General features: G+C 41.0%; 1 protein-coding gene across 1 annotated transcript in view; it reads right to left on the bottom strand.

Annotated features, from left to right (window-relative positions):
• The window catches only part of cachd1 (cache domain containing 1), a 105,761-nt gene that overhangs the window by 62,653 nt on the left and 20,563 nt on the right, over positions 1–22,545 (bottom strand). The window contains exon 2 of the mRNA XM_008286360.1: positions 1,096–1,158. Within this exon, the coding sequence (XP_008284582.1) occupies positions 1,096–1,158 (63 nt within the window). The remainder of the gene's footprint in view (positions 1–1,095; positions 1,159–22,545) is intronic.

Raw genomic sequence — 22,545 nt, 5'->3', positions numbered from 1 at the left:
CTGCAGATACCCTCCTAATTGAGCCTCGCCTTGGCTCGGGGACACAGCCCTTCTGCCCAGAGAGAACAAGTCAGCCAACTATGCCAGAGCTGTCATCTGAATTAGATTGAGCCTGCCTCAGGAGGGTTATGGTTAAAATTATTGGGTTCTCTTTGAGCTGGCTACAGAAATAAAATAGTTAAACTCTTCCAACGCGGACCCAAAATGAGCAACTTTACTCGGGGAGTTATTAAAATTAACCTGATTCTCGTCTGAAAGGGAAGATTGGTTGTTTGTAGCTGGTTATGAATCTAATTATGAGGAGTTGAGTGACTATTGCCTGGTTGCAAGTTATTTAGAACGACGATACAAGTACAGAGAAGAAAAACAACAATGCTTCGAGGCCAATTTGAGCTGCCTCTGGAATAGTAAATATGCGACACACACATACATACATACATGTGCAGACACAGATGGATACACCGGTGTGCAACACAGAAACACAGTCGCAGGAGAAATGCAAACAAACATCAACCTGTCTGTTCTTGCTGGTGGCTGTTTACCAGTCTGGTGTTTACTGTCACTCGTCCAATATCCCTGACGCAGGAACGCAAACACACCGTCGCACACACACTTACACACTGGCCCTGCGTGCAATCGCGTTCGCCTCGACGCAGGATGTCTACGCGTGGTTTTTCCGATCTCGGGCTAAAAAATGTGTAAATTTGGACTCGTGCGTCGGGGGTCGCTTTAAAACAAATCTCTCGTTTCTGGCTGAGCTCGGTTCACCTCTCCTTCAAGCCTTCTCATTCTGTCTTACTGAAGCTCTGCACTCATATTGTGAGCAGAGGGAGAGACACTGAGCACAGACGAGTGGAAAAACAGACAGAGAACTTCAAAGCCAATGAGACAGCAGCCATAGAATTTTAATAAACCCCCCTTTTTCCTTTTTTTTTCTCCTCTGATGGCTGCTGTATGTGTTCGGGGCTGCTACACAAGACCACAGACAGACACACCAGCCGTGGCACATGCATGCACAAACAGGTAAGGCGTGCGCACGTACACACACACACACACACACACACACACAGGACAGCAGAAGCCTTTGTTACTCACCTGCTGCACTTCTGTCTCCCCGTTTGATGTCTTCTCGGTGTACACAAACGAGTTGAAAATCCTCTGTAGAGAGAGAGAGAGAAGCAGAAACAGTGATGTTAGAAAAGGAGGAATGATGAAGATTCACATCCAGTCGCTGAAAAACCATCACCAGAGGAAACGTCTGTAGCGACAGATTTTTGGTTCAGGTGTTGTCGAGAAGAAACCGTAACACATTGGACTCATTACATCGATTTAAAAAAAAAAAAAAAGGTGTTTGTGAAAAAAGGTGATTGCTCTCCCAGTAGATTTGCAAACTAATGTTTCGTTAACACATGGCATCTGAAGAGTGGAAACATTCGCACCTTTTCGCACACATGTAGTGATCGCACTTCCTCACTTCTGTACAGATTCCAGTCAGACCAGGACCTCTCTGTGCCATTCATGCTAATTAAGCCTGCCAGCTCTAATGAAGCTGCCACCACAGCTGGGTACTAAAATTTGACTGCAGAACAAAATGTATCCAAAGCAGTCAGAACTAAAAAATACCAGAAGTTCACTTAGCGAAGATCGAATTCTCCTGTTTATTCTCTTTATGTTTTTCCTCCTCTAAGTTACAGTTTCATAAACGTGAACCTGCAGTTTACTGAGCCTTTCATTCAGAGCTCCTTGTTTGTGATTCGATATACGAGGTGTGTCTGAAAAGTTCCAGGACTGGTGTCGCAAAAGATATATTTCAAACCCCAACTACAAACTACAAGTCTTCAACCAGCACATCTACAAAGAGATCCTGCTGCGTTTGCTTCAGTGCGCCAGTAGAGGTGAGAGTTGTGGCAGGACAAGTGGTGGCTGCTTCACCATGACAACGCGCCTGCTCACAATGGCCTGAGCATCCCACAGTTCCTGGCTGAGAAGAACATCTCCGTGCTGGAGCAACCTCCCTACTCACCCCACCTGGCTCTGTGGGATTGTTTACTCTTCCCCAAGCTCAAGGGGGTCATCAAGGGGACCCGTTTTTAAGACGTGGACGACATCAAGATGGCTGTGACGACGGCGCTGCGGAGGATCCCAGAAGAATCCTTCCAGGAGTGCATGGTGGCGTTAAGAGAAGGCTGGGGAAGTGTGTTAGACTCCAGGAGGACTACTTGGAAGGGAAAACTTGTAGTTTGGATTTGAAATATATTTTTAGTGACACCAGTCCTGAAACTTTTCTGACACACCTCGTACTACAAACAGATAGATCCAGTGGCGTGCTATGTTGTATTAATGACAAGGAAATTGGATCATGACAGCATCGCATGAACTGAACAGAGAATCAAAAATGTATCATTTTATTAAATGTTGCCACAACAGCCACCTTTCATCCTCCAGACCTCAACCGTGTAACTTTTGGAAAATCTTCAAGAAGTTTTTCAAAAGTTCTGTTTAAGTCACATCAAAGTGAGGACAAAATGACAAAAGCTACATTTTCAAATTTATCCATGCATGTGTGGACAGGTCTGTCTGTCTGAACAACTTAGGTGCACATCCTACAACAGAACACAGACTTTTGATTTCTAAAGCCCTGCCTGAGCTAATAACATTAATTATAGACAGGTTCCATGCAGTTGTTTCACCACCAGGACTCTAGTGCGTATTTGACAAATCTAAAGCTCCTTTCAGACATGCACTCCTTTGTGTTCATCTGACACCATCTGAATGTTGCTCGTCATGTCTCTTCTGGTCGCTTTTCCCAACGGTATTCTTACTGGGTCGGACCTGGTAACATTTCCTGATCACTTTCAACACAGCAAGTCTGAGCTGTCCCATTAACAGCTAGCGAACAGCCCAGAAAGACCGACAAGCGACGTGCTTAAAGTTATGTGAGGCGAAGACTTTTTCCACATTTAAGCACCAAAACCGGTTCAATAACATCAAAGGGTTAAAAAGACATAGTTTGCATGCCTTTTGTTGACACCTTTCATGACTCATGGTAAATTCTGTCTCACTGGCTTTGCTCTACAATTTCACATCTATTAAACTCCAAAGGTCCTTTAGTTTAGTCTGTTGCTTCCAGTGGTTTGAGGAGTCTTTCCTCGAAATTTATTGAATACCTGCATGAAACTGTATCAGCATCCATATGAGCGTCTTCAAAGCAAGTTCATTTACGGACCTCACACAAAAGCTGTCATGTTATCAAGTACTTATAATTATAAATTGTTCACAACACAGAGTCAGGATTGGTCAGAATCTAACAATAAATGATAATATGTACTCTTCTATGCTTCAGAAAGGTGAGCTGTCAGTCACTTTATAAGCTGCAGTTAAATCGTTTGCTCCGGAGCTGATTCCTTGGTAACATCACAGCTGTCGGGATGTTATTTAACTGTAAAAGGCAGATTTGTTTCCTAGAATATAAATATTTTTCTGTCTTGTTGTACAGGATATTTCTAGAAATGCACATGAATTATTCCCCTGACTACACACAGAAGGGGACCTCTCTGAACATGAACTACCAAAACATGGCAACAGGTAGCCTAGCAACCACTACAACATATGACATGGTACATAAAATGCGTTGGTTACATAAATAATCAAATACATATTAACGCAAATGCTTGTGTTTTAGAAATCCTAAATAAAATAGGCTGTCTGTTATTTCGACAGTCTGATAAGTTTGCTATTAGTTTAGATTCAGCCTTTGTTTATTAGGGCATTATTATAAATTATACGTCACCTGATGCACTGTCCAATCTAGTGTGTAGGACAAATATCACTTTTTTGAACAAGTATGAATGAATAAAGCCACGTCATAAGGAACATTAAAGTGACCTACAGTAAACTGATGAGGCAGCAATGTGAAGTAATCCATGTATGAAAAGGCTTAAATGTTGCAGAAGCATCCTTAGTCTTTCTAAGAATAGGTTTTTCTTAGCAGTAAAAATCTAAATACAGCAAAAAAAATAAAAATAAAAGCTTGAATAAGTAATCTGTCTCATATTCATGACATCATGACGTAACACATGATGACACTAAATGATTACATAGTGAGGCGTTTAGGGGTTACCAGTGTTCCCCCTTATTATGACAATACCTAGCAAAATCTTGGGTGACTACATTCACATAAAATCATTTGCACATTTCTATATCTCTTGTAAATTGCATTGACTTTTCTTTTAATAATATATTTTTATCTTATTTTACCTTCATTTTATACCCTACCCTAATATTCCGTGTTGTCTTTTTGCTTTTGTTTACCCCCTTTGTTGAATATGCATGCTGCTGGAACACCTGAATGTCCCTCTGGGGATTAATAAAGTCAGTCTAAGTCTAATAACAGCCCCAAAAACAACTTCACTGAATGAAACACACAGAAAGTTAATGCTCTGACATCCAGAGAGTCAGGCAGACACATTAGCGGTAGCACCGACGGATTTCTCTGCTAAGACAAGTGCATCTGGAACCATTTTTATTTGAATGATAAACCTGATTATGTGCCAAAGGAAACAACCCTTGAGATTCAGACAGCTCGGTCCTGTCGTTTACATCTTGGTTTGGAGGGAAAACTTGTCACCTGTCTGGGTTTTAAGGTCAGCTATAACACGGAGTGAAGGTTTGTCATGAGCTGATGTAAAAATTTCCCAACTCACCTTCCAGACTGAAACATTTTAATAGTCCCTGATTTATATTGTTAAGTGGATAGGAAGTGGAGTGGTACATTAAGGCATGGAGAAAATGAGTCCTGGTGTGACCTCAGAGAGCCACAGGAAAACACTTTTAAGAGCTGTGGACCTGATCACACAGACGGCCTCCTGAGTCCCATCAGCTAAATATTTTCTCTCTTTCTCTTGCTTACATGCACACAAACACACACACACACACACACACTTCTGAAAGCACAGGCAGCGGTACTATGTGGCAGCTACAAACAGTAGAACCGGTGTTTGTGGCGAGGCGGCAGGTAGGCAGGTGTTTCACTGTAAGCTGCCTCGCCACACAAAGCCTTAAATTGCCTGGCTTCCGCACTGCAACCGCTTCCTGCAGAACCATCCACACCTTTTGTCAGACACATTCCAGAGGGCACCAATTACCCAGAATGCACCATACTTAGTAGTAACCTGGAGCTGATTCACCATAAACTAATTGCTCTGCTGCAGCTACGTCTTCGCACTTCTCAGTGGATCTCGTGACAAAGTTAAATGTGCTTTCACACGATTAAAGGGCAACATGAGCTTTATTATTATGTCATATTATATATATTATTGCAGTCTAACCATCAGAAGACCATGACTTTAGGGGTTATGTCTAAAAAAACTAAACAAAAAAGAAAAAAGAAAAAAAGAAAATTCCATCCAAGTTTTGTTGCCACTGTAACATATTGGCACTATAACAAAATGTTTTTGTTTTTTAATCAGCCTGAATAATATTTTATTAATCCTTCTTTTTACTCACTGTGGGCTCCAAAAAATGTCTTTGGTGCAGTGTAACAATGCCATAAGACAGACATTTTGTTTAAAAAGTATTTCTTTTGTTACTTCCATCCATCCATTATCTATACACCGCTTAATCGTCACTAGGGTTCATGGGGGGCTGGAGTCTACCTCAGCTGACTTAGGGTGAAGGCAGGGGACACCCTGGACAGGTCACCAGTCTATCACAGGGCTACACTTAGAGACAGACAACCAAGCACACTCACATTCACACCTACGGACAATTTAGAATCACCAATTAACCTCAACATGTTTTTGGACTGTGTGGGAGGAAGCCGGAGAACCCAGAGAGAACCCACTCTGCACGGGGAGAACATGAAGACTCCACGCAGAAAGATCCTGGGTGTCCTCACGGGGACACAACCCGGCGACCTTCTTGCTGCGAGGCAACGGTGCTAACCACAGGTCCACCTTACAGCCTTCTTTTGTCACTTATTTCACAAAAAAAATAAACAAAATAAACAAAAAAAAAACTGAATCTTCATGTACAATATATTTCCAAGTGCCCACAGGTGTTAACAATACTTGAAAAAATGGTTGATGCACATATAATAGATATTTTATTACTTGCATTTCAAACTTGTTTCCATACTTGTCACATCTCTGCTCTGTGTAAACCCAGCCTGCAGCTAATCCCAGTTTAGTCAGTTCAGAATTTCATCACATGACTGCTGGTTGCAGGTGAATCACTGATGGCTTCTTAGCTACAGTGAGGAGCTCAGAGTTTAGAGAAAACTGCCTACTTTCAGCAAGGTTTTAAATGAGACATGTAAAATTAACTGATTTTGAACAAATATCAGCATAGATTGGGATAATCCGTCTGACTAAACACACGTGAGTAGTTCAAGGATCACTGGATTCCCTCTGCTTGTACTGTTTCTGGCTCTGATAAATGGTGTCATTTTTGAAGAAAACATAACTTTCAAACCTGTTTTGGTGGTTGAGATGGTTCATTTAGAGATTAATCATTTGGTCCATAATTTCTTAGAGCCCTCGCTGACATCATTAAATATCCTCTTTTGTTTACAAATCAGTCCAAAAGCCAAAATGTTCAGAATACTTGGACACAGCAACAAATGATTAACATTTTTCCATTGATAAACTAATTGAATAATCAACTAATCATTCCAACTCAAATTGAAAATCATCTTAAAAGAATAAAAAAAAAAGATAAACACACAAAAACACACAGTCAGGCGGTGACAGAGAAAAACAAAGCAGCTGTTCACGGAAACGTCTTCACAATGCCCTCTTCTGGATCATAATTAGTCTTTTCAGCGTACACTGTGGTAGATTAAGAATGAAATCAAATTTCCAAAAATTCAATTATTGTGCCCTATAAATGCTGACTGGCATTAACATAAACACAGTCTTCAACTAAATTTATATAAAGTGCTGAGTTTTAATCCACATTGTCTGAGTAGACTCAGCAGTCGCTGTAATAACCGACTATTTCTGTACATATTCCTTTCATTTTACAGGCCACGTGACCAACACCGGAGCGCTATACAAACAGTTTCATTATGTTATTATTACACACACACACATACGTACAGCTGCATATTTCACTACTGAGTTTTGTTTAGTTTTTTTTTTTTGCAATGTACAAAACCAGGCCCAGACAGTCTACTGCTCCACACCCTTCTTAGTGGAAAAACAGCAGGTCCAAGATGTGGAACTGTCAAATAAACTCCAACAAGCGCACACAAACAGAGCTGCCACTACTTAGCAGGAATCATGTGCCTTTAAAACTTAAAACTACACTAACAAAAGAGGAGGGAGGAATATAGGCACTGGAAAGGAGAACTACATTTTTCCATTAAGCCAGCAATCCTGAAAAATTGGGAGCAAATCCTGACGAGAGAGAGCAAGAGAGAGAGAGAGAGAAAAAACCTCCTGTTGTTGATTAGCCACAGGTTAGCTGTCTTTCCCCCAGTGCCTTGAGTGTTTGTTGTTGGAGCTGCTTTGCGGTTTTCACAGCTATGGAGCAGCCGGGGAGGAATGCTCTGCTCTGAAACCTGAGAGGCCTGAGGCTGCCTGGGCCACCGTGGGCCTGTGGCCTCCCGTGACCCATAATCAAACACTCACACATACGCAGGTACACAGACAAAACTACTGTGTTGGACTTCCACATACACCCCACTGCTTGCTTCTTTTGGGTCGAGCTTATGGGGAAAAAAAAAAAAAACAATCAGGAATACCAGAAAATAGCAAGTGTACATAAAGTGTACGTAGATGAGTCCAGCTGACAAAACAGTACACTTTGATAGAAATTTGAGTTTGTTAACCCTTTATGGGGCAAATGGCCATATATCTATATTCAATATGTCCACCCTGAACCATGTTTAGATTTTATATTCGTGCCAATATCACGACGAAAAAAAAAAAAAATGTCACTAAACAAATGTTCCAGGCACTTTTGTTACTGGTTTGCATTGAACTCCACTTTGATTTATTTTTTGAGATTCGTGCCATTAATACCACTACCCCAAGAAAAATGTCACTGAATGAACTTGTCAAGCACTTTATAAATACTTTGTTACTGGTTGTGAAAGTATCATTACCTCAAACTGAAATGCTACCAAATAAATGTTTTATGCAGTTTGTTACTTTTTCTTTTATTTATTATAAATTCCCCCTTTTTTTTTTTTTACCGTAGACGAGCAAGTCACCATATATGGTAACTTTATTAATCTTGATTTGCAACTTTTTTTTTTAAGATACAAAAGTAAAAATATCTTGAAATATCCTTCAATGACACCCTAGGGTTCAAATTTTCATTTTCCAAGTATTTCAAGGATAAAGGGTTAATTTTCGCAAACAAACGCTACATAGCAAAATCATTTAGAACATAAGCTACTTTGCAGTGCCTATGCCTTAACCAAAACTCAACTGGATAATATTGTCAAACACGTAAAAATAAATTAAAAAACGCATCGGATGCAAACAGTACACGATTCAAATAGCATGATGACAAGCACCAGGGGATTTACGACGAGCTGACTGATGCCTCTACAAAAACTGGCTCAACTTGTTCTTTCAAAACCCTGATTTATGACCGTTAAAACGAATCCCAGGCTAAAACTGCAACGATGTGACAACACATTATACGCAACATATGTACCGTGCATATTCATGTCCTTGGCATATAAAACCATGTGTCTAAGTTTAAGGCTCAGTGGCGAAACATAGATCTTTTTCTGAAAGCTTAATTTCAGCCAGCAACACGATGAGCCCTTATTTATGAAGCAGTGAGATAAAATCAGTTTATAGCAAGAGCATGTTGAGTGCGCGTACGGCAGCAGTCGTTTTCAGAGAACTAATGAAGCGAACAATCGAGCGTGGCTCTTTAAGAATACCCAAAGTCGTTTTGTCTTAAGTCAAAAGCAGCACCCTAAAAAGCACACTTAAAAGGAACCCAGGATCTATATAAATAAGCATCTTTCTGACAACTAAGCTCCCGAGAAATGCATTGAAACTGCTGTCCATTGATCACAGAGCACCAGCCTTTGTCTCATTAGGCCAGTTTTTAAATCCACCCACCTCGGGGTTAATCCCGACCACAGTCGACTGGTTCGCAGGAATGGCTAAACCTCAGCGGAGGCTCAAACTGCGAGCTACGAAGCTAAACGCCAGAACTCGTAGTTCTTCGGTCCTTTGCTGTGTTTGGTGTTGCATGTTGTTGGTTTGTTGGGAGGAATTACTGCAGCATGTACAGGAGGAACTGGCTTTTTCTCAGCTAGGAGAAGAGGAGGATTAAGACTGTGTAGATAGTCAGAGGAAGATTTTTGCAATACACTGTAAGTTTTAGGACATGCCATTAAAATGTACCGTTGATGTATTGAATCTTCTGAAAACCCTCCCTCTCCCTTTATCATTATGCTTCTCCATCTTTGCACCCTGTTACAGCAGCCTACACCAACACTTACACCACGGGAACCTTCTATGTATACCCTTTAATTGGGCTTCCCTCCTCAGCTCTCTTGGGGACGCCATAAACTACCCCAAGAGGCTTTTCTGCTTTAAAGTGACTCTTTTTGTTCTGAACAAAATCCAGACAGATGACTGATGACGCCGGCCACAGGACACGGACACAGAGTATGTTAAGAAATGGGCATAACAGAAGAAGACGTAAAGGAAAATAGGAAGCAGGCTGTGTGGAGGTGGAGGAAAGGTAGAGGAGAGGAAGACAGGAAGTGTAGGCTGGGCTGAATTGGGAATACATCTATTAGCAATTCACCCATCTTCAAAGGACAGAGCGGAGCTGTGAGCCGCACTAATAACTCAGAGTCTGCACACAAAAAAGCGCACACCTACACAAGCACACACTCTCCGCTAATCCTGTCTTTAGGGCTTCAGTGGTCCAAGGTTCATCTGTGAACACACTGGAGGGCAAAACGGGATCATCCCTTGGGTGGGGCCGAAATTCAAAGTGACTCCATGCCAACTGTGAATCAAATAAAGTGTGTGGGCTACAAACATGTACGAGTCTGTGTGTGGAACTCATCGATTGCCTACCTGTAAGAAAATTTCTATGACTGTGAAGGTCATAAACACACACACACACACACTTTTCACATCCACACATAAAGGCTGCAGTGGAGATGTTTTGGAGCTGTGCGGCCAAGAAAGATTGGTTTCCATACAACTGACAGATAAAAGCCCAAAGCCCAAGGGACAGTAACTGCTGCTTCCTCCATGCTGCTGGTATACAGCCCAGCTCTCGCCTTCCTTCAGAACTTTATCCCCCCACCCTCTCTTCCTTGGCTTTTCCTCTCTCCCTGCCCCCAGCCAACTCTCCGCTCATTGCACTACAAAGGGCTGGAAGCCAAGGATGCGGCATTAGAGCTTCGTCTCTGATGTGCATGCTTGTGTAGGTTTTTTGGGTTTTTGTTTTTTTTTTCTCCTTTCCTAGGCCCTTGCCATGTCTTCATCCCCAACCTCGCCTCCCATCTCGATTTTTTTTTTCTGAACGCTACAAAGCAGAGTCAGGAAACAGACACCTGGGAGAGGAAAAGCGAGGGGGAGAAAAGGAGGTTGTTTTTTTTTTTTGTATTTTCGCAATACTGCAAAAAAACACTGAAATAATTGCACCTGCAGTTTACAGCTCCATAACACACAGGCCAGAAGAACAGAGGAAGAAAAAAAAAAACAACATTTGTTCATTTTTCTGTGGGAATGAAAACTGGTGTACTAACCTAGAAAGCACAGAAATGGTTTATAGGATATATTCAGTGTGCTTCCTATCAATTATAACTGTGTGCAACATAACTACAGCTCTGAAGTCAAATGACAAATGAGGCTCTCGAGCTACAACCACGCTACAGGTAACGTATGTAAATTAAGCAAACAACAGCAGGGTTATGACTTTTGAAATCAGAGAAACATATAGATGTGACTATAGCGTGAGGTAATGTTTTTTTAAAGGATCGACTTGATGCATTCGAAGAGTAAAATGATTGCACCATTCAGTAAATGCTGCAGCTATTAATATTTTCAAATGCCTGTGTTTAAAGCGAAAAATATCTGCGGTGGGGATGAGCTACACTGAACACCTGATGTATGCGGAGAGTTCGCCGAGCAGACGTGCCACAGAATGCGTCTTTCTTTGTACATCTGCAGCACACGAGCAGCATCAGGTTGTGGTAAAACAAGATGGTGAGCTTTTGTTTTTTGGGATTGTTGTGTGTTGTTGTGAAGCTTTTTTCCAACAGGTTTGTGTACTGTAGGTAAGTAGACATCTTTGCAGCATGGTCCACATTTGTTCCCGATCCCAGCAGCGTTTTACCATCTTTCAGCTCACTGTTTTGTATTTCAAATTTGAGTTTTGAGCAAATGTCACAGGTAACATCAAACAGCAAACAAGTTGGGAGCTGATGAAAAAAAGGAGAGACTGCCATAAGATAGCATGTCTTTTAAATAAGGCGTTTGTGCTGCTTTCAAGTGACAAATATAAAAATAATGCATGAATTAATGCATTAATAAAGTAAGATTTCTCAGTAAGGTTAAGTGTTTTTGAAGGCTCTCTGTGAGGTTTATGTTAGATGTGCCCAAATACAATGCAAAAACAAAATAAAAAAAATTAAAATAATGTGTACATACCACTGGTGTAAACTGACATGGAGATAATTCAACGTCACAAAAGCTTTGAGTTTTGTTTATCTTTGAATGCACTACTGTCACACATTACCAAAACAGAGAAAAGAAGTTTACAATCCAGAAATCACAAGACACTGAAACGTCCTTTTGTGAAAAATCTGCTACCCCATATCTTACCATTAACTACAGATATAAAATATATGCAACCATTCTATTTCTGCAACTAGTCTACTTTCCATAAAGTCTAACACTCTCACCACTTGTTCAGTGGCAAACAGTGTAGCCTTCTAAAGCGTGCTTTAGATGCTTTGAAAGAAAATCATAAAAGCGCCCAAAAAAAAAAAAAAAAAAGAAGGAAAACTGAGGGAGAGGTTGAGTAGGAAGAAGCATGTCAAAGCTGGATCTCTAAATGTCACTGTAATGGCCATAGAGAAACCAAACCCTTGCTAATTAAGTGTGTCTCCATTTCAACCCAGTGGAGCAGGTTGGCTAATTAAATGACTGGCCGTCAGTGTCTGCCAACTGCTTGCTGTTGCATTTAGAGGGTGCTGGGGGTCAATTTAATTTGCTTGAATCTCACTAACAGACAACCTGAGGCAACGGCTCCAAAGCCCCGGCCCACACACTGCGTTAGTGTGTGTAGTCTGCTACCTAAAGGCTTCGCCGTGGTTATTTCACATTCACCATGCTTCATTTTTCAGTCTTCTGTACATGCATCTGTGTCCTCGCGGATGTTTCCGTGCAGTTGGAAACGTGGAAAAATACATGGGAGGACTGGTGCCACATGCAGAAATGATTCCTGTCCTTTATAACTTCGTAAAAAACACAACTCGGTTGTCATAGTGAGGCTGTAATGGATAAAACAGTTATTTTTAAGGCAAGGCTTGAATCCCATGCTGCACTGGGCGCTTTATAGAAACGCTGAATGATCACACTTGGCTACTCCTTCATGTCTATTGTGCATCCTCTGCGTTTATACCTCGTTTCCACACTGCTCGTGCTGGACTAGAGTTCAGTCAGAGTTACGCTGAGAAAGAAATGATTGGATCCTCGGGAAGAAATCACAAAGTACTGCAGTAATTTGAAATCCTGATGTACCCACATTGAGCTTTCCAGTGTGATCAATTGACATTCTGGCAGAAAGCAACACCAGATCTGCAAATTTGCTTGAAATTTCTGGAAGAGATATAAAGACATAGCAGCACACATTGTCCTTTAGTGGACCCTGAACTAAGCAGTAAGGGTGTGGTGGCGGTTTCACTCTGCTGTCAGGGAATCCAGCTTTGGGGACATAAAGTGAAGACTGGGAACCTGTTCAACATCTGACAAGTCTAAAGTCACGTATGATGGTTTTTCAATATGGACCAACTAACCAAAAAAAAAAAAAGCCACACACAACAATGGCTCTCAAACGTTTTCCACCACAGTCTGTCCTTAAATTCAATTCTCATGAACACTCAAAATGCATTCAAAATGTTTTACCGTCTTTACACATAGCCGGGTATTCACAAAAATGGATCTACGTTTTCAAAAATAACTTTGTTCACACCAGATCGTTTTCAAAAAAAATCTTCATTTACACAAACCCGCATAAACATGTCGTTAAGAGCTGCTACGAGCATGCCAAACCTATAGGGGGCAGTGTAACAAGAGGCATAAAGCCATGCTAGCCAATCAGAATCCTGGAAAAAACACAATGGCACAAACTACTTCCTGTTACTTTAACAATAATGTCGTGAGGGTCGTTTGTTTGGACCGACAGAGAAGTGGAGCATTTGCACCAACGTAAAACCAAGCACTGCTTTGACAGCCTCCATTTCTATCACAGTAGCCAAACTGTAAACATGGTCGCACACATACGATGCTGATGACGCTTTTGTCGCATACTGTGACGTCAAACTCCGTCTCCTCCTGTCTACATGCAAACGTAAAGACTGAGTTTTTCCAAATCTCCACTTTAGCTGGAGTTTTCAGATATGACTGTTTTCGGCGACTTGTAGCTTCGTTTACATGTAAACCAAAGGCCCAAACTCAATGAAATATCTTGTTGCGACGTGTAAACAGCGCCTTATTGATGAAACATTTAGACTTTTAAAAAGTATACATGAATTAAGCTTTCAGAAAAGCATTTTTTCACTACTTTGTTCTTTATTTTGTAAATTAACTGGTTGGAGAAAGAGAAGAAGGTGCACCTTTGTTTTCTTGAAATCAGCTATTTGATTAATCAACTAATTATTCCAGCTCTCGTCTGTACAGCTGGATTTACATTATTCTTTTTTTTTTTTTGATCTGCTTCCTCAAATCTAATTATTAACAATTTTTGCGAGCTAGTGACCCTGAGAACTCAAGAAGGAAGTTCAGCTGAACAAATCCTTTAACTGACTCAAAAAGCACAGGTTGAAATGTCCTTCAATGACAATAAGTGAACTGTATTCACCTCCCTGAAGAAGTGTTCTGAACACATCCACAGATGCTCACCTGCAATGGACAAGTGTGCAAAGACCAGGCCAGTGCTTTTCTCCAGTGAACTCTAAATGGACTTTCTTTATCTCCCTCCACCTCATTCAACCAGGGTCTCCTCCAGTCCAATGTGGTGGGAGGGTGAAGCCTGTCAGCTACCGGGTGCTGTGGTTCTGAAATAACAAGACCCCCTTTTGTCCAAACAGCGTCAGGGCCAAGAGAGAGAGAGAAAGAGAGAGAGAGAGAGAGTCACCACCATGCCGATCCTAACAGCCTCCCCACCAACTCCTACGCCTCCCCAAGAGGCTCTCAGTCTCAGCCTGGGATGTTTGCTCTCCCTCTCCACCAGACAGGATATAATGCTTTCCACATGTGAAAGAAAAAAAAAGAAGAAGAAGAAGAAGAAGAAGAAGGGAACGGAGGGTGGAGGACAGAAGGAGTAAAGGGGGGATGACAGAAGTGTGGAAAAGCGGGGCGGGGTCAGACGAGAGCAGAAAAGAGAAGAGGAAGATAGAACAACTGTGGTGGGATAGAAACTTAGCCATACCACAGACAGGTTGATGTTAAAGCTACGGCAGTGAATGTAAAATCTGACAATTTGACCGAGACAGTAACATCTAGAATGGCAAATGGGACGAGTCCTACATGCTGTATATGATTTTGACCTTATTTTGCATTTTTTAAAAAATATGATTTCTCCCTCTCTTTCTTATTCTTGCAAGATAAAGGTTGTGTTTAACAGCTGAAAGTGGACATTGCTATTGCTGCAAAATAAACGCAGGTAAAATTGAAAGTAACAGTAACAGTGGTTGCAGATATTTTACTTTCTTGTCTCTGCAAGCTGAAGCAGACTACAAGTACATCTAATACCACCCCATTTACCGCCTTTGCAGGATAAAGGATGGTAATGAACCATCTGAACTGTGGCTTAGCTGCGATCCAAAAAAATGAAGCATTGTAACTCACTTGAGAGACATAATCTCGGAGCTTAGTGAGAGTAAATGAGGCTTCTGGCTCTCTTTGTCTGTCACTGGGTGTTAAGAAACAATGACACGAGTGTTATGGGTGCTCAGCGTCACATGATAAATTGCGGGTAGGAAGGAGAGTAAAGGACATCGGGGTAAACAGAGAGATACTTGGCCCAGAACTGCCTGAAGTTTCGTGACGCAAACACTCGGCTCAGAGTCTGAATGCTGCGATGACATCCTCCTAGCACACATCATTTAAAGGTCACAACTTTGTATGATTCTCCAGGTTCCTCCACTTAGCACAAAACTACAGGGTGTACCTGTGAGAGCATATGTCAAGTGCATGCAATAAGAGGCGCCGGGCATAAGTCATTACCTTATGGTTTCTACCGCACAAGGTCTTTGAAGTCGAAGCAATCGAGTCATTAAAACAAGGCCTCAGGCCACGGCAACCACACACCTATCATGCCCGACTAATTGGACGTGCTAAAATTTTTTGAAAAACAAATTCCTAATGATGACGTTCCTAATTTTTCAATGAAAGTTCATTTTAAGCGCTACGCAAAATCTGAGATCATGAGAGACATTCTAAACACAGTCTATCTAAATAAGCTGTTTCTAATCGGATATCTGACATATTTACTAAACTGTCTGGACTCCAGCCCGCAAGCAGCAACACATATAGTACGTATGTGCAGTAGCGCCAGGCCTGCAGTGCATTGTGGGAATAACAACTTGCTGCTAAAGTGGAGCCAATGTGAAAAACGTTCCAACGGCTGATCAAAGCTGCATACCTGAGCGCCTCCATTAAGGTGATAAAAATCTAGGAGTGAAAGAGGACGAAAACAAAACCTCACACACGGCGGTCGAATTAGTTCAACAGAAGAATGCACGATAATGAGAAAATTCTGTGTTTTTATAGGGCCGTTGAATGTTTCTCCATATCAAAAGGCCCATAAATAACTGTGTTTGTGTTCGCATAATGTGACTGAGACCCAAAGTCAAAATGTGATCGTAGTTAAACCGGCGAGCGCTGTGCAGTGATTTGCCCATCCTGTGTATAAACAAGGATGAAGTGAGTTAGTCAGGAACTGAATTAAGTGCTGTGCTTGCATCATATGACCAACTTAATGACAAGAATGCTGCTAGATTAGTGTGAGGATCAGGATGTGGGGAAATTGATGGAAACATAAAAAGAATCTCTGCTGCAGCTTGGCTAAAGTGCACGATACACTTCGTTAACTGTTCCGTATCGGCAGGATGCATTCAAGTGAATACCTCATGCTTGCTGCATCTTACTCAATATTTGAAAATTAAAAAGACAACTAAGAGAAAATGGATCGTATCGACTCTGTGCCTCTTATTTTGCAACAGCTGGAATTTTTTTTTTTTTTTTTTACACAAAATAAAAATAAACTCTCCACGATCACCCGTTTCAGAACCAACAAACAACCCATCGCGAAGCAAACAGGCAAGCACAGCCGTGGAAACCGAGCAAAGTCTCCAAAACACTTAACCTCTGGACTGGGCTTCAGCCACCTCAGGCCCGATGCCAGCCTACCAGCAGCCTCTGGCACCACAAGTCCCAGTCACACCCTAGTGGTACACCCTGCCAGGGCCAAGACTTCATACTGACTCAGAGTGTGTGTGTGTGTGTGTGTGTGTGTGTGTGTGTGTGTGTGTGTGTGTTAAAGCACTGCAACTGATAAAACTGTGAGCTGCGGTCGAAAAAAAAAAAAACAAAAATAAGGGGAGAAACAGAGAAACAGACGCACGCAGCGCAAAGGCCTCATCACCCAGCCCCAATAAAATTCAAAACTTTGATATACTGCGTGCTTCCTGCCAAGAAAGCCCCTCTCTCATCCAAGTGAAAGGATGTTCAGATGGGGCGCCTGCACTGTCTGCACAAACTATCCTGGATTATCTTCACATTCCTGTGCTGTGGACTCATCTGTAAGGGCTCTCGCTTGCCATTTCCAAGCCTCGCTATATCACAGTGTAGATAAATCTGTACAGATGCTGTCGCCATAATAAGAAGAAAAAAAATAAAAGACGGCACTAACTTGGTCGTTTTTGATTTTTTTAAAAATTAATGAAGAATCCATCAAAATATAGGGTGGAAGGAAACTAATTGAATGATGAAGCTCACACTATGAGAGAGACAGAGGAACACAAGGATAAAGATGAAAGAAATGGCTTGAACATTATTATATGCGTCAGAGGCAGGTGAACGCGAGGGAGAAAAACGGCAGGCAGACGGAGCAACAGAGGGGAGAGATGGTAGAGAGATAAAGAAGAATAAAGGACATAGGACAGAGAGGAAGAAAAAAAAAAAAAAAGAAATGTTCCCGGGGTGGTCTCCTTCTCGGGTTTCTGAGCACGATGTGAGATCATGTCTGGCCACTGTTATAAGGTCTCTCTATAGACAGAGCGCTTTGTTCTAATTCATGTACTCTTAGGGCAGTTACACGCACTGATTAATAGAGGCAGGGGTCGCTCTGCAGAGAGGATTAAGCTACATACGATACCGGTTTGGACTTTGGCAAAGCTAAACTAGCGCGGCCCGGTCCAGCCGACCCCTGTTGGCATGGCCTATGCGCAAGAAATCTCCTGGTTTGACCAAACAGAAACAAATGTCCTCTGCAACAGGACATGTTATCTCAGGCTGAATGCCAGTGTAAATATAGCAGCGGCTGCTATTGTTTAAGTCGTTACATGTATGAAACTACAGTCGCGAGGCTTGATCTTGTGCTCCTTCTAATCTGGAATTATCTTTTAAAGTGTGTCAAGGTGGAAGTTACAGTCAGTTTGAAGGTTTTTTTTTTAGGTGCTGCCTGCCCTGAACTATTTAAAATTCAAATATTAACATTTTATAGCAAAATAATGCCTAAAGTCACACACAAAGTGCTTCACATAAAAAAAAAATAGCCCATACAGTAGGAAATGGATAAATAAAATAAACCAGGATATAACAATTGAGCAGCAGATCTTATGTTTTATAGATTATAATGTGTCATCTAAAAGCTGTTGTGGAAAGGTGTTTAATCAACCTTATGGACAATATGGATATGACAGTTTATGATTAGAAGATTTCTTAGTGTAAGACAATTTACCTCAACAGCGGTATAGTTAACAATGAAACTAAAGTCACTTGTAAAACAGTTTTATCAGACACTGAACAACACAGACTTCACGAAACGTCTTGCTGTGCTGCTGCATTATTTTAAAATTAATGCACCAAATAAAAAGAGCAGTGTTGCCATTAAAGGGTTAATAAAGCGTCCCTACTGTAACCATCTCAGTACGACTACACCCTGCCAAACTGGTGCCGCTTCTATTCATTTCTTATTTACATCTTTCATTCCAAAGACAGATTTCCCAGAGATTGAAACAAACTGGAACAAAACATCTCCCTGACTCACCCGCAACAACGTAACTGGGTCAGATCCTGACAACGTATGATGCACAAACGGCATCCAGGGAACTGTTCGTGAATTCAAAAAAATTTGTGCCGTTTTAAAGCTAACATCCAAAACAATTTGAGGCGTTGCTGCTACACTCCGGTTTCTTCACGTTGTATCACCTGTGGCGACACACAGTTTCAGAAAAGCGCACTGATTGGCAGAGAAAAACGTTTAAACTCCCAGACAGTACAATGCACTTCGTCGCGGCATTGAGGCATTGGGATGGTACAGCAAGTGTTGTGGTATTTGTGCTGAGCCATGCAGATAGTTCAATATATCTGCAAAGCTTCTTTTGATTTTGTTGGCCCCGATAAAGAGGAGGTGAACTGAAATCAGTTTGTGTCATATAAAGCATGGAAACATACAGTCGTCCTCAAATGTATTCAAACCCTTCCAATAAAGAAAAGGCAAAATTCACATAAACACTCAAATAACTAGAAACTTAAAAAGGTAACAATAAATAATTTTTTTCAAAATTATAATTTAGTGAAATAACACATTGCTTTTGAATTGCGGTTGAAAAGAATAATTCAAAAAAAGAAAACACTACAGAACACACTTGATTGCAGTGATTGGCTTAAAGGGTTGTTCAACAAAATATTAGTTTGCAGGTCCCATCATGCTTGTTGTTTTTTCTTTTTTTTTAATATTTCTGTTAAACCACAATTGAAAAACAATGCCCTGATTTTCATTACATTTTTATTTATTATTACTTTTGTCAATTTCAACTTATTTCAGCTGTTTTTTTTCCTTCTTCAACGGGCGGCTATGAATACATTTGAGGACGACTGTAGCTGTTATTTCTAAACCAGCAAAGAAGTTTCTTTCTCTCTGTGTTGATCAGGATAATCAGACACTGCCCAAAGTTGATCTCTTCAACAGAAAGTAGTTCACATTGAGGTCTCCCAAACATTCAGCCCTTGTTGTCGCATACATACAACGCACATTCCCAGACGTATGAGGGCAACAGGTGTCGGCCGTAACGCATAAATGACAACGTGGCGCAAAAATGTTTCAAACACTAATAGAAAACATCATTACTAAGTAGAGTAATGCGCGCCACAGCGTAACACAGCGCTGCACAACATTAATCTTTATGACTCGAGATGATTAACTGGATGCAGGATTTGTGTTGGCGACTCGGCGTGCCGAGGGAGGCAACCTGGGAGCTGTGGTGAGGAAGGAAAACATCAGCCCATGCTCGGCTAAATTACTGAAATACACATACAAGCACGTTTATGCGCCGTCACACAGACGCACACATAAAGATGGAACAAATAACAGCCTGAGACATCACACAGTGAAAAGCTTTTTCATTCTAGTCCCACACCTGACCCGTCTGCATCGACCCTCGTTTGCGGCAGGAAACCACAATGCCAAAGCACACACATAAAAATCCACGCACATACACAAATCTCCCTTTTTCTTCTGCATCAGAAAAAAAAAAACTGCCTTGGAGGAGTGCAAAACAGCCCGAGAGGAAAAAAAATATGAGAATTCTAAGTAGATGTGAAACAAAGACGGCAGGGAAATCAACATCGAAACAAAGACGGGAGGATAAGGATGAAATTAGGGAGAGGAAGGAAAAAGCAGCAGAAGCTGATGACTGAACCTTTTCATAAAGTGTCCTATCAGTTTGAGAAAAATAGACAGAGCTGGTGTTTGGAGGTTGAGGGTCTCCGGCGGGATCAAAGGCAGTGAGGGAGAAAGACAGATGGGGAAAAATGAAATGCAAACAGAAAGAGATTAGAAATGTGCACCTGCTGGTTTTGGCTCAGGTGAAGTGCAGACAATATTTCCACAAACTCAAATGTTGAGCTTTCGCTATAAACACAATCCACAGTAAAAAAGCATGAATAAAAAGACAAAGTTGTGTTTCAAACCCAGCTGAACAGTGCTGCTGCAGCAAACACTGGGATACTCTGTGTATGATTCTGTGTCAGACTTAATTTAAGCGGTAAAAGATCAACTGCTGACACACTGGCTGCAAGTGGGAGTCACGCACAATGTTAAATTTACACAAATAAAATCATATTTCCACCGCAAATCCTTTATCCACAGAGCAACACACAGATCCGCCTGTTGTTTGTGATATCTATCAAACATAATATCAAAACAACCTAGATGTCAGACTCTGAAATATGCAAGATGTTAAGCTTTTGAGGTCATTTCTCATCACTGCAACAACAACGTCATGACAAGTTCGTCCCTTTTAACCGCAGCCCTGTTACTGCTCACACACTCATTTATTCAAACTGATTGTACTTCTACGTGTTTTTTAGATGTAAGCCACTAAATGACACCAAAAACTCACATATACTTTGTTTTTTAGGCGGGGACAGCTGAGGACATGAATAGTACGCTAAAGAGCAGTTTGCATCAATAGCAAAAACAACAGATTAACAAAGAAAAGAAGAGAAAATGAAAAAATAAATCTGTTTCTTTCTTAAAGATAATGAAACATGCTTAGAAAAGGAAGAAAATAGAAAAGATAGTATGTTTTTAACGATATTTTAAATAAAGACCTGTTACAATCTTCGGTTTAGAGAATAAAGGTTCCAGCTGACAATTTACAAGCTACCGCTAGCTAACCGTTTGTTGTCAAAGTCAGCTACCTAGCTTTGTGAACTGAAATAGAAACCAAACAAAATGCTAATTTCTCTTATTAGCTGAGCTGAATAAACTCACTTACCATTTTTTATCCATTATTTTTTTTAGCTAGTACATTTAAAATCAATACTAGATAGCTAGCAGATAACTAGCGCTAGCTGGTTAGTTAGCCACTCTGTCCATTTTAATTAAAACTGCTGCTACTGCTAATGTAGCAGAAGCTAAAACAACCTTCAAGAAAGTTGTTTCAATTGCAAAGAAGTTCAGCAGGAAGACATTTTGCAGAAAAACGAGTTGCCCGACAGAGCTTTTCTCCTACAATGCATTTCCTTTCAGGTATAAATTTTCCATTACAAATACCGTCCACATGCGCTGTTTGTGTACACCTTCACTGTGGTGGGAATAACACCCATGCACGTCCAAGGTTTCTGGTAAGGAAAACCATCATTACAGTTATGTTAGACATTTATTTTTCTCCCTAATGTACATCTTATGAGCAGCTACAGTGCTAGATTTATATGGCTGCTGCAAGGAATGTCTTAAATATACAAGCACATTTCAGCTTCTCTCTGGGTCCGAATTACATTTGGCATGCTGAAATGAATTCACTGAAGCGCAGGTGAACCATGTGAGCGAGCGCAAGTGCCTGCAGGGGCCATACACTACCGTATTTTCCTAAAATACATAAATAACTTGAAAAAAAAATAAAAAAGAATACTGCATCGTATAATACATGAAAAGAGATAAATATTATATGTTGGTACATTCCTATATTTTTTTGTCACAACTTGTGAAGCTGAATTCTCCCACTGTCCCCCAGAGATATGAATTTACAAGCATAGTGTTTGCGTGATAATTTAAAGAAGCACGACTGGCAAGGTCAGGTTGTTTTTCTCAGTGCATATGCAACTTTCACACGTCAACTTGAGGGGGGAAAAAAAATAAAAAGAATCTACCAGATGCATCAGTCTGAGTTTCGCCAGCACTGGAACTTCAGGCCTGCAGTAAATCCCAACACAGTGAGGCTGAGTTTGAATTCCCTGAGTGTAAGTGTCATTCTTACTCCCTCATTAACTGCAGGGTTCACAGAGTGCAGCGCAGAACCACAGACGTTTTTTGGACGATTACAGGATTCAAGTTTAAAATTGACATGCACAAATCTTCTATATGCAAAGGCATATAAACAAACATGCAGTTGAAATTCATTAAAAGTCCAGCAAACCACAGGCACACGTATGTGCACAGTGGCTTTGTTTCCTGAATGTGTCAACTACGGGGGACGTCAGCTGAATACGCATCAGATTTTTTTTTCCCCCTGTGCTGTCTAAACATCGGAAACCTCTCCTATTCAGATTCATGAGTTGATCATTGCTGTGTGCAGAAGCTCAAGCTTTCAAAAGA

Source organism: Stegastes partitus, unplaced genomic scaffold (assembly GCF_000690725.1).
Source record: "Stegastes partitus isolate 25-593 unplaced genomic scaffold, Stegastes_partitus-1.0.2 Scaffold452, whole genome shotgun sequence".
Lineage (NCBI taxonomy): Eukaryota > Metazoa > Chordata > Actinopteri > Pomacentridae > Stegastes > Stegastes partitus.
This window is presented reverse-complemented; position numbering and strand designations above follow the sequence as displayed.